At 32.6% G+C, this 12,934-nt stretch overlaps 2 protein-coding genes across 2 annotated transcripts; one reads left to right on the top strand and one right to left on the bottom strand.

Moving 5' to 3' along the window:
- On the bottom strand, positions 1-2,535 carry LOC134254607 (deoxycytidylate deaminase-like). Its single transcript, XM_062737135.1, has 5 exons — positions 2,307-2,535; positions 1,398-1,488; positions 1,115-1,250; positions 757-970; positions 1-472 (listed from the first exon to the last, which is right to left on the bottom strand). The coding sequence occupies exons 1-5, from the start codon at positions 2,366-2,368 to the stop codon at positions 364-366; spliced, it is 612 nt and encodes a 203-aa protein (XP_062593119.1). The 5' UTR covers positions 2,369-2,535; the 3' UTR covers positions 1-363.
- LOC134254606 (protein Red-like) lies at positions 2,453-11,505 on the top strand. Its single transcript, XM_062737134.1, has 18 exons — positions 2,453-2,546; positions 4,127-4,199; positions 4,449-4,577; positions 6,350-6,409; positions 6,655-6,724; positions 7,055-7,152; positions 7,412-7,526; positions 7,648-7,718; positions 7,827-7,879; positions 7,996-8,159; positions 8,331-8,442; positions 8,623-8,677; positions 9,065-9,353; positions 9,464-9,532; positions 9,887-9,918; positions 10,042-10,125; positions 10,362-10,517; positions 10,963-11,505. Exons 1-18 carry the CDS (start codon positions 2,537-2,539, stop codon positions 11,120-11,122), a joined length of 1,800 nt encoding a protein of 599 aa, XP_062593118.1. The 5' UTR covers positions 2,453-2,536; the 3' UTR covers positions 11,123-11,505.
- The last annotated feature ends 1,429 nt before the right edge of the window (positions 11,506-12,934 follow it).

Here is a 12,934-nt window from a genome sequence, read left to right as displayed (position 1 = left end):
TCATAATTGAAGTAGGTGCATAAAATATATTGTTTTATATAAACAGAAAGAATGATAAAGGGCTTTGGTTTTTGAATAAAGTTTATCACAAATTCTTAAGAACATAAATAGCAGATCAAATTTGGAATATCTAATATAACTTGCCAACTGGGCACCATTCAGACTAGGTGTCTCTGATTCACTAGTTCTGTAGAAAACAGACTATTTAAAGACGGAACTCGCAACATACAGACACAATGAACTCACAAAAGTCTGAATTATTAAGCACATGTAATGAAAGCACTGTCAGTTTATCCACAATTTAGCCTTGGTTTGAGAAAAGTTACAGTAGCACCACGTGGTCTCCATTTGTGGGTGTGGCTCTTATTTGTGGGTGTGGTCCCCATTTAAAACTTCATCCACACTCTTTCCTGTCATGGCATCAATGGCGGTGAAGTCTATCGTAACCTGCTTCTTCTTTGGAATGTGTTGTCTGCAATGTAGAAGATATAACATCTTTAAGAAATCAATTGACATTTACTCTCAAAGGAACAATATTTGACTCAAGTTGAGATATTTACTTCAAAGACACCTTTTACTTGCACTAAGGTTTACTTTAAAACTTTATATCTAATTTATGGTAAAATTATAAAATTTTAATGCAGTGTTTTTTTTTTATTGGAGTTAATTATAACAAATATAATGCCAGGCATTCTAGCAATCTGCTCATTAATTTAAATATAAAATATGACAAAAAAACTGGATTTTTAATCATACCTGTACTTAACACCTGCCATGTCTAGCATTCTTCGTGATGCCACAAACTCTGGTTTCTCGTGATATTTGTCTGAGTAATAAATCACCTCTTTAATTCCCGACTGTATTACGACCTTCGCACACTCGTTACAAGGAAACAGGGCCACATAGATGCTGCAATTCTTTACATCAGACGAGTTTTTGTTCAGAACTGCATTGAGTTCAGCATGGCACACTGTGTAAATGAATAAAGTGCATAATTTTAAAAAAAAACAACTACAATCTCTGAAATATGCATAATTTTAAATCTAATAGAGTACAACAAATCTATGAAATTTTGAGAGAGATTCAGATCAACAAATTAAACATTAAATCTAACCATAAAATTGTTTTGTGTCCAGTATATTGTCAGCTTCCCGTCCCCATGGCATTACGTCGTCATGACAACCCACTGGCATTCCATTATAACCAATACCTACTATTTTCTTCTCTTCATTCACAATGCATGCTCCAACCTAAAAAAAAAAAATTTCAAAATATTAAAGTTAACTTATTGAAAATTACTCACACAAAATTTGATATCCAGAAAAAAAAACATCTTGAAAGTTGAAATTCATCTAAAAGTGAGACAAAAATTAATAATTATATATAAATTGTATCACCTGAGTCCTAGGGTCTTTGCTTCTTTGAGCTGACAGAAATGCTATTGCCATAAAATAGTCTGGCCACTCAAGATAATCTTTCCTTTTTTTACTGTAAATTAAAAAAAAATCAAAGAATAATATTTACACTTGAATAAGTCTACTGGGGCTGGGGTACATAGTGTTTCAAGATGATCAACAAATAGGGAAATTAATTTATCTGTTGTGTAATATAAGAACAGCTAGTGTGAATCCATTATCAATGTTACTTTAAGTAAAAGTAAATTAATGAACAAGAACACATATAATTTGTATAATGCATGCATAAGGCCTAGAAAAAAAATATCTTTGTTTCCGCTTTCCCGACTGACCCTAATTTATAGTGCCGACCCTAAAATTTTTTTTAATGCTTAATGAACAAGAATATACATATAATTTCTATTTTAAGTTTAAGTCACAGAAATGCTTGAAAACACGATTTCTTTTGTCATTAATATTTCTTCTATACATGTTTTGATTAAAGAAGCATCTTTCAACAAACAAAAATTGAATTATATTTTTTCATGTTAATAAAGCAATGAAATAAATGTTAAAGAATGTCATATAGAATCCTGAAAATTATGAAGTGAGAAAAAGCATCCATCCTGTAAAACTTGGGGGGCCGGGGGAGGGGGGGTGAAACAACCCAATCCACCTTAGTAAATAAAAAAAAATCCAGGATCCACCCATGTTCTCTACCTTTCTTTCTTGTAGGCATCAAGTTTGACTCCACCACACCCTTCACCCCTCCCCTTAAATTTTTATACTGGATCCTCTCCCAGGTTTGACAGGTTTGTTGTAGTGTTGTATCCCAATCTGAACAGCTACAATTAAACTGGAGAAAATACATTCTTAGCATTAAACAATAAGAGCATCTGAATAATCATTCACCTATTACTGCTTTCTTTATCCGACAAAGTACAATTCTTCATTGATCCTGTGACACTGTCCATGGGTTTTTCCTCATAAACAAATGAAAAATGGCGCCAAAAAAAATGGAAATGCCTAATCCGTTTTCGATTCAACTATTACACGCAAAGCAAATCCATTTCCGGTTTGTAAAATTGGGAAGCTTTGCTCAAGAAAACTAGATTTGTCAACAAAGATTACCAGTTTCTAAAATGCCAGAACGTAAGTATTATTTGTAAGACTTCATACTGTTTTATTTCTTAACTTACATCATATGAATTAGTATCACAAAATTTATATTTAGATATTAGATCTAAGAAAATGCTGCACTGGCACTTGCCATTTTTCTTTTTCAAGACGTAATACGGATAATAATGCTATAGATGTATAATTCGATCTAAATCATGAGGCCAGATTTGTTCAGTTTTGCTTTAAAATAAAACATAATCATGTTGCTTTATTTTCAAAACACATACAGGTAACCTTCGGTATCTCGACATCGGATATGTCGACAACCTGGGATATGTCGACGTCCGTCCGCGGTCCCGGCATTATTTACTATATAAATGATTTGCAAAAACTCTGATATATCGACCTAGGTAATGTCGACTACCCCGCTTATCTCGACGTATTTCACAGTCCTAAGAGCAAAATTTACCTGTTATATGTCGACATCGGGGCAATTTCCTGCTCTTCATAACCTAATTGTTTGTTAGCTGGTCGCTCGTCACGCACGGACGACTCCGTGTATCTCGACGTCGTCAGAAATTCACATCTTTCACACCCATGTTTTGACTACATACTGCTCTGTAGAAATGTGTTTGTAGAGGAATCCCAAGCCCCCTCGGCGTCTCTAATACATTAATTGTTTAATGTGCGGCTTGGATAATATCATTGATAAATCTTCTCGATTCTGCGTAAATGTACAACCGTTTATTTACAAAAAAATGTCGAAATCTAACAAAACTTAAACATTTTACATAAAAAAGTAACTGAGTAACAATGAACAATTTACACATTGAATTCAATTTAACTTAAAAATTGTGGTAAAAATGCATTCAACAGGAATCAATCAAATCAACGACATGCATGAATATTGCATCAGCCGTAATATGGATCACTAAGTTTGTTAAAAGCGCAATTCCAATTAAATTTTGGTTTGAAAATGAAATGAAATGAAAATTAATGATGAATGATTATGAAATAAAAAAGAAGTGAAATGAAATAATTTTTAAAAAAATATACACATTAATTTTTTTCCGTATCTTGGAAGTCGACTTTGTACCGTTCCGGTTTGGAGTTTATAGAGCGCATTTCGTATCCCGTTCTGACAGCGCTAGTGGCACACGGATCGAATGCTGGATGGAAAACGGTTTTTTTAATAAAATGAGAAGATTTCGACAAAAAAGAATGCATTTCATAAATAACATTTGTGAATAACTTCTTAGATTTTCTAATGAATATAGAGGGATATCTGAAACAAACAAGCTAGTCTAATTGAAGACATGTAGGTACCTGTAGATATACGTCTGGTCAGTTTAGGTCTATGGTTTTACTATGCAGTAAAATTAAGGACGTCGAGTCTCAACTCTGATATCTCGATACTTTGGATATCTCGACATTTTCCGACTGTCCCGTCAATGTCGAGATAACGAAGTTTACCTGTATATTGCTAACCATTGATAACATCTAGTTTTTAGTTGATCAAGATTTTACAAGTACATGTACTTGTTAGTTGTACTGTTGTATGAAAAACCTCAATGACCAGTGAAATAACTGATAAAAATGACTATATTTTTTAGGTGGTGAAACAGAGGTGTTTTCAAACCCTCTCCCTCCACAAGACTTTGAGGATGATGATGAAGATGATGATGGGTAATGTCTGTTTTGTTATTTACATATTTGGGAATAAAATTTTACAATGATGCAGAATATGATCACATTTCAGTATATGATTGAAGTGTATGTGTACACAATTAGTGACCTGTTAAATATGTATCAATAAGGCACTCATATATGGTAACTGTCTATTCTGAGTGCATTATTTCTTTTTTCTGTTATCTAAATTGTATTACTAATTTTTCAAAATGTTTCACATATTCAATCATGACAATACATTTTTAGGCAACATCTTACAAATGAGGATTTCCGTAAGATGTTGATGACCCCTCGGGCCCCATCCTCTAGTTCAGCATCGTCATCATCTGCCGCCCAGCATGCAGCAAAGCAAGCAGTACATCACAAAAAAGCAGCGTAAGATATGTTACAATTACCGTATTTGGGGGAATACAATACGCACTTTTTTCCTAAAATAAATTTCTGTGAGAAAGGGATGTGTATTTTACATCACAATGGGATTTTGATAAGTTTTTCTTTCAGGTGAAACCCGGCTATCATATGTACATACCGTAGTATTACCAAGAGACATATACAACTTCTTTTGTTTATTATCATTTTTAAACTTTGGAAAGTTATTGTTGGAAGGTATGCTTGTTAGAAATAACACTTTCATAATATTTTGATGCTAAAATGACATGAAAATGCAAGTTAAATCAATTTGAGCTCCATGTTTATCGTCTCCGTGTAGGCCGCCATTACCGATGCTATTTTAAGACGTTAACACATTCCTTTGTCACGTGCTTCCGTAATCATAGTACATATGCACCTTATCTGCCTGACAATATAATAAGTGATTTTTTTATGAAATACAATAAAATAAAAATTTTATTTTAGTTTTTAAATAACTCAGTGAAAATTCACTCCAACACAAACACCCCTCTATACGTCCCAATGAAAGGAAGCCAATGTCGTGACACACGTGCGCTGGCCACTTGATAATTACCTCTCAACACCCCTCCAGGCAATTAATTGTCTACCGACTCCAAAGCAATGTTTTTACAGTTATAGCAATGATTACTTTCACTAGCCTTTTAATTGCTTTGATTATTTTCTTTGTTAAAAAGCGGGGGTCGGTTTGTAACCTTTCGTATGTGTGAGCATGTGTTGATTACGGCACATTAAACAATTAAACACTTGTTAAATATAATTTTACCTTATCTTATACTTATCGAACCCTTGTTTAAATAATTGAGAGTTAACAAATTAAATATTAAGTAAGCCAAAACTAAGTGTTATCATTTATTCATGCTCTGTAGAAAATAAAATATCCGCGACGATTCAGAAGAAAAAAATCGTAGTCTTCTTAATTTCTAAAATACGTTGATGTTTCAATTTCGTTTTTCAGCATGATTACCTAGAACCAAAATTAGATATGACAACTGTTAAAACTTGCAACAATATCTCATGCTTTGTTGAAATAAAATTATTTCACCAAAGAATTATATGGCGACGTATTATTTCAAAATCACCGTATGCTTATCTTGTGCTTTGTTGAAATTAATGAATAAATAATTTTCTCCACATTGCCGCGATATGGAAATTGCAGATTAAGAAAAAAATATAAATGTATTTGAAAAAACGTGTGTTCTGTAAATTTTTGACACTTAATCTTCGAGCCGATTTTCGTTACAAATTACCGCGATTTTCAAAGTTCAGAACATCGCTTGGTAAAATTTTCTGTTGCGTATAATACATCCAAACTGCGTTTTTTCCCCGGTTCCAGAGGCAAAAAGGGGGGTGCGTATTTTACATCAATGCGTATTATACTCAGCCAAATACGGTACTTTACTTATCACAGTTATGCATTAGATTCAGGACATCTCAGTGTATGTAGATCACCAGTCCTGCGAACACTGACTGAAAAAAAAAATTAATACATAATCTTATAACAATGCTATAACATGAATTGCAAAACCAACTTGGATTCTAGCCTTTTATAGGCTAAATTTAAGTAAATACACATACATGTATCTTGTTACCTCTTATTAAACAATATAATTCTTAAAAGATGAAATCATGAAGTGGGTTATTTTGTGCTGCAGGACAGTAGAAATGACTAATTTAGTGACAAATCCTTACTAAACTACATATGGTATTATTAAAATTTTGTAAATGTGTTTTATTAGTGTTCCAAGGCCAGAAGAAGATGAAGACGATCCAGCCACCAGAAGAAAGAAAAAGAAAATGTAAGGAAACAATACAAACCTGTATATTTATAGCAACTTCTTTTTGTTGACTTCTCCATATTCAAAAATACATGTATATTACACAAAAGAGACGGTTTCACCAACTTAACTGCAAAAGTATGATGTTTACTAATTCAATCGCTTGTACTTGCTGAATGTTATAAAGTGTTTCATAAATCTATATAAGATTACACTATTGGAAACCAATGTGATCATTATAAACATATTCAATATTTCCTTTACAGTTACTATGCTAAGCTAAAAAGGCTGGAAGAAGAGAGACAGAAAGAGTTAGAGTCCAAATACAGAGACAGGGTATGTACTTTTCATTGTTTAAATTAGAAAAAAAAATGATGTGAATATTTGAATTTTATTTGAGTTGAAATTAGATTATCCAGAGCAAGGTCAACTACATTTTTACTGTTACTTAACAGTTAAAATTGACTTGTTTGTATAAATAAAATTTTCACAGAGTAATTAAAAGTAGTTAAAAGAGCATGTTGATCTGTTTAAAATACAGGTAAACAATTCTTTGTAATGTTTTTCAATGGTCTTCAAGAGAACCATAAATTTTCATAGAGATTTTGCAGCTATATCATTCATGTGTGGAATAAAGATTATACAGTCATGTTAAAATCTTTTTAGGCCAGGGAGAGAAGAGATGGCGTAAACAAAGACTACGCTGAAACTGAGATCATAAGCACCACAGCTGATTATCGAGCTGTGGCTCCTGATGCCAAGGCGTAAGTTAAGATTTATGTTCTGCATCTACGAAATTTTGTACTGCTCTAAAATTCATTCTTTTTGTTACACTTTTCGTCAAAGATTCATATGTAAACTGCACTCGACATAATTGTGCATAAAGAAAATTTTGCATTTAGCCTTGAAGTGAGAATGAAAATAAGTTTTGCTTAGTAATTCTTACTTTTGTCTGTAATTAATGCATACATAGCAGCAGCATCCAGAAAAATGTGAGGGTAACTATGCTTATTGTCATTTCAGGGGAGATAATTATGCTGAGAAACGTAAACAGCTTATTCAGGAGTCCAAGTATCTCGGTGGTGACATGGAGCATACTCACTTGGTGAAAGGCTTGGATTTTGCTTTGTTAGAGAAGGTTAGCTTCTTTAATTAATATTTAAAAAATTTGTATTAAATATATATTGAATGTTAAAAGATGAATCAACTCCACAAGTTTATATTGTGTTTTTATTTATCACATATAATCTTTTGACTAGGTGAGAGCAGAAATAAATTATAAAGAACAGGAAGATGAAATATTGATGGAAGAAGCTGTAACTCAGAAAAAGTAAGATTTAAATTTTTTAAAATCTGAGAAAAGGAGATGAAGCTCATTTCTGGTGTACAAAATCTACTTGATAAATTAAATAATTCTGTTGCTTCTGTAATGTTGTAGGGAAGATAAAGAGGTGGACCCAGATGATCAAATGATTTTTAAGACTAAGATGGGTGAGAAGGACTGAAATTCATAAACTCCAATGATGAATAAATGATAAACTCCAATTATGAATGAAAAGTCATCCATACCAAAACTTCATGTATTTGTTTTATAATTGCTCATTTAGGTAGAAACATCTTCAGAACATTGTTTAAGAGTAAGGTCCCTGAGAGGAATGAGCTGTTCTTACCGGGACGTATGGCCTACGTGGTGGACCTGGAAGATGATTATGCCGAGAATGATGTCCCCTGTACCACCATTCGCAGTAAAGCGGACTGTCCTAGTCTCGATGTAAATATTTTTTACTAATTTTAATAATCCTTACCATGCCCTTGTAAAAGAATTGATAGGAAAACTGATAATTACATTCTTAAGAAAACAGAGAAGTCATACCAGAAATTAGTTCATTACAAAGTGTGTCCTCCAGAAATCTTCAGTTTTCTCCACCTCCTTTATATATAGGCCACCACAACCCTGACCACCAATGACATTGTCATCAACAAGCTGACCCAGATTCTGTCGTACCTACGTCAAGGACGGAGAGAGAGCAAGAAACTGAAGAAGAAGGAGAAGGGTCTGTATTGATCTCTCTACTGCTAAGTCCTCAGAGATACTCGGTGTTGGATTTTTTTACAAATTGTTTTGATTCAGGTACAAAGCTTTGAAGGAAAAACTGTTGTTAGAAAAGTGAAGAAATATAATTTGATTTCAACTTTAAGAGAAATACTGTGTATGTTTTCTTTTTTTTTTTTAGGGAAAAACAAGGATGAGGATAAACTGAAAGAAAAATTACCTGGAGCTGATGACAGGTATGCTTTTAGAATTAATTAGATGGAAAAAAGTTATGAAATTACCCGGTACACATCAAGTATTTTGTCTTAAATGTCAAAAGATGGAGGAAATTACTCATGTAGGTTTTAATGTTTCAAGTACAACTTTAATCTTTATCATGACTTGCAAGTAAATCAATGGAAATACTAAATACATAATTTATGTGCACAAAGATTCCTGTCATATGACTATATTATTTATCAGCGGTAAATGTCGATGAAATTTGTAAAAGGTTTTAGTGAGATCATATAGTTACTATAGGTCTTGTCTTCACAAACATGCAATGTGAAATACATTTATTGAAGAAAAGAAGAGGTAGGACTTGCACATTTTTATAATTAATTAATGTTGCACATTGATTTCAGTATCTACGCTGATGCTGGAGAGTACTTGCCATCATACACCAAGTCTAAAGACAAGAAAGACAAAAAGGAGCGTGATCGAGATAGGGATCGAGATAGAGACGATCATCGAGATAGAGGACGAGACCGAGATAGAGACAGGGACTATAGAGATAGAGACCGAGATAGGAGAGATAGGGGCAGAGACAGAGATCGCCATGGAGACAGGGATCGTCACGGAGACAGAGAAAGCCACAGAGAGAGAAGAGAAGAGAGGAAAAGGAAGTCATACTTTGAGAAACCAGTGGAGGAGGTGTGTTTAAAATGATTATTAAAAATGTGAAGCTTTTCTTTACCCAGAAATGAATTTTGGTGTAGCCTCTGTAAAATAGAATTTTACATTCTTATATCTTTATTTTATAGGAGGATGATAGGATGAAGGGACCTGGATCAGCAGGGGATTTGGTCAAAACAATTAATGATCGCTTCAAGGTTTGTTTAGTTTCAAAATTGCAGTGTAATATTTGTACTATTTATTATTAGTTATATCAAGCCTAGTTATAATTTTACAATCTATTCATTTGAAGGATTAAATATGAATTTACTGCTGTGCAATTAAATTGAATTATAATGAGTAAAGAAACTAACTTCAAATACTTTGCATTTGGTTCATGAAGGAGAGTGCCTTCATTGGATTATCTTAACAATGTAATTCTATTTAAATTCTTTGCCACATTATGTTTTCTTCTATGTGTACATTACTCGGCATGGTAATGAACACTTGTGTAAAAACATTTTGACGAAAAATTTGTAATGTTAAGCTGAGTATCATCGTTCTTTTTGCAGGGATTTGCTGATGTTGAGAAAGAGAGAGAAAAGTAAGACATTATTTATACCTGCACTTGACAGTAACATATAACTTATGAAAACAAAATTAATTGTGTGTGTTACCGTAAGTCCAAACTGAACCATATGAGCCATAATGTTTTTGCTGTTTTCAGAGAGAAGGTAGATAAACAAAAGAGATGGATGGAGAAGCTCCAACAGAAAACCCTCATTGACAGTTACGCTGAGTGTTACCCTGGGTATGATGGGATTTTATCTATAAATTGTCAGATATATTTATGTTTAGGAACACAGTCACAAATAAATGTTGTTTCACAAATTTATAACAATTGTTCAGCCATAAAAGGTTCTCATTGTCATGTTGTGGCATGTATTAAAATTGTAAATTTCAATTTGTTTTGTCCTTTTATCAATGATTTTTGTTTTAGCAGTATGTCAAACTTTAAAATCAATGACTTGATATTTGTTTTTGTAGTATGGAGGAAGCTGATGATGCCCTGGGCGATTCTGATGATGAGGCAGATTTCAGTAAGATGGACCAGGGCAATAAGAAGGGCCCTGTGGGGAGATGGGACTTTGACACCCAGGAGGAGTACAGTGATTATATGGCCAACAAGGAAGCTTTACCAAAGTACGGAATTCTCCTACAAATTGATTTATGAACTGTAGAAGCAAAAAATTCTATGGAGATAAAATTTCATTCATTTATCAAGTGAAAAGGTTTTGTAGATATTTAATGTATATCCCAACAAATATTTGTGATTTTGCAGTATTTACAGGTTTGATTCATAGTGACTTGCATCTTATGGTTTTTTTATGTAAAAAATTTTTCCACATTTTGTTTACATGTAGTGTTAAAAAATTATCTTTTAGTCCATGAAAATTTTTAAGTATTATTCTTTATGTACATGCTTATATAAGAATTTTACATGAACATATATATCAAGATAACTGTTTGAAGTAATTGTAGCAGCTTCAAAGACTGTGAATTTCAGAAATTTACAAAAGGTTGGAAAAAGAAAGGAAATTACTGATTAGATGCTTGTGTAATGCATCATTTAAATTTTGTTTTGTAGGGCAGCCTTTCAGTACGGTGTCAAAATGGCTGATGGACGGAAAACTCGGCGGGCAGGTCCTAAAGACGAGAAAGCCGAGTTAGACAGACAGTGGCAGAAAATCCAAAACATTCTGAAGACCAAGTCAGGAGAACCCAAGGAGAAGAAAATGAAACATTGAATTTGGATTGCCTAAAGACTACAATGATTTGCTAACTTAGAAACAGAAGAATTTCTCTGTATTTGATTTTTTTCGTGAATTATTCAGCTATTTAATTATGAAGGAATATTAATAACTCTCCAATTTATACTAGTATGTGATTTAATAAGTGTTGAAATTTGGTTAAAGTGGAAATTGTGTTCTATTATAAACATGTCGATTGGATTCTCATCACTCTTATGCAGAAAGTAGTTATTTTTTCCCCTTAGCCCCGGACATTTTCTTGAAGTAATATTTGTAAGTGATCTTGATGATGTATATAGTATGTATAAAACAATTACAGCTCTTTGATATTGATTTTGGAATCAAGGTGATATTTAAATTTCAAATAAAATGTATTATTTTATGCATCGAGTCTTTTTGTCTGTAAAATGGCTGTTGACTTCAAAATACATGGAGGACATGTATGGAATGGTCTGGTAGAAAACTTGCTTTTTTTTTCAATAGAGGGGAAATGTCTCCAAGAATTGCAATTCAAATGCCTTGTCCAAGAATTATGTTTCAAACACTTGCTTCTATTAAATATTTTCTGTTTTTATTATTTACCCCGGTACATGCTTACAGATGTAAATACTCTGAAGATATTTTCAGTGTGAAACGCTAGACTTCAGAATTATGTACTTTGGTCAACTTGTCTATCAAAAATGAAATTGTAGTAAAAAATAAATCAGATGGCAACTGTTATCATTTTGAAAGAACCATAAATATCTGCTTCAGCAATGTTCCAAGAAATGGTAAACCATGGTGTATTTTTTAACTCCTCTCCAACCATATCTGCAGAGGAAAATTCATTTTATAGGATTCCAGAGATATATTTTAATTATCACAGCAACAAAATGTACTAATAAAATTTTGTTTCTTCAAAAAAAATCAACTGAATTCAAGCAGCAAACTTGTACAGTGGAACAGAGGAATTTTGAAAAACTCTTTCCGTCCATCTTGCAATGGATTCATTACCAATGTGTGTATGTTGATTTTGTTTTTGACTAATAGATACACACTCGCAAAAAAAAAAAAAAAAATTTACAAGTATTTTGGAAAACATACAATTTCAAAATGCAAACAAATACACTATGGCTATAATATACAGTTCTGTACTTGTCCATCCAATCATGCAGTATTGGTTCTATCCAGAGGAAGAGTTACAATGTAGGTGTGAAATTGTCTAAGGTAAGCCTATATATTATAGGCAAGGTACAGGTGAAGTACAACTTAATAAGATATTGTACCATACACAGCTGAGAACAAGTGCAAAATGTGTTGATTGCTGAGCTTTATTCTCACGTATATTTTTATTGGCATAGGATATATTCAGCAAAAACTAGCATTTGTGAAAATTTTGGCTTGTTCATGATCACCAAATACTGTAAAATCACATATTTTCGTGGGGGTCAAAATTTCGTGGTTTTAGGAAAAAATCTTGGTTTTTGGGGATTTCATTTCGTGGATGAAGAATTGTTGAGTAGTTATGTATATAGCATTTTACATTTCGTGGTGGACATGAATTCGTGGGTCTCTTCATACCTCAAAAACAACAAAAATTAACCCCCCACAAAATTAAAATTTGTGATTTTACATAATTTAACTTGTCAGATTAATTTGATGATCAACAGTAATAAATTATGGCCATCAGCTACATTTAATTTGCTACAAAAAAAATAATCATAAGAAAATTTACAAAAAAGATAATTATAAGAAAATTTTTGAACAAGTATTTAACAAAGAAACAAGAAAAATGAGAAAGAAATGGATTTTTAATTTGATTCTTTATTA

The sequence above is a fragment of the Saccostrea cucullata genome, unplaced genomic scaffold (genome assembly GCF_032062105.1).
Source record: "Saccostrea cucullata isolate Sc308-1 unplaced genomic scaffold, CSIRO_AGI_Scuc_v1 ctg354, whole genome shotgun sequence".
Taxonomy (NCBI): Eukaryota; Metazoa; Mollusca; class Bivalvia; order Ostreida; family Ostreidae; genus Saccostrea; species Saccostrea cuccullata.
Note: the sequence above shows the minus strand (reverse complement) of the source record. Positions and strands in the feature narration are given on the sequence as shown.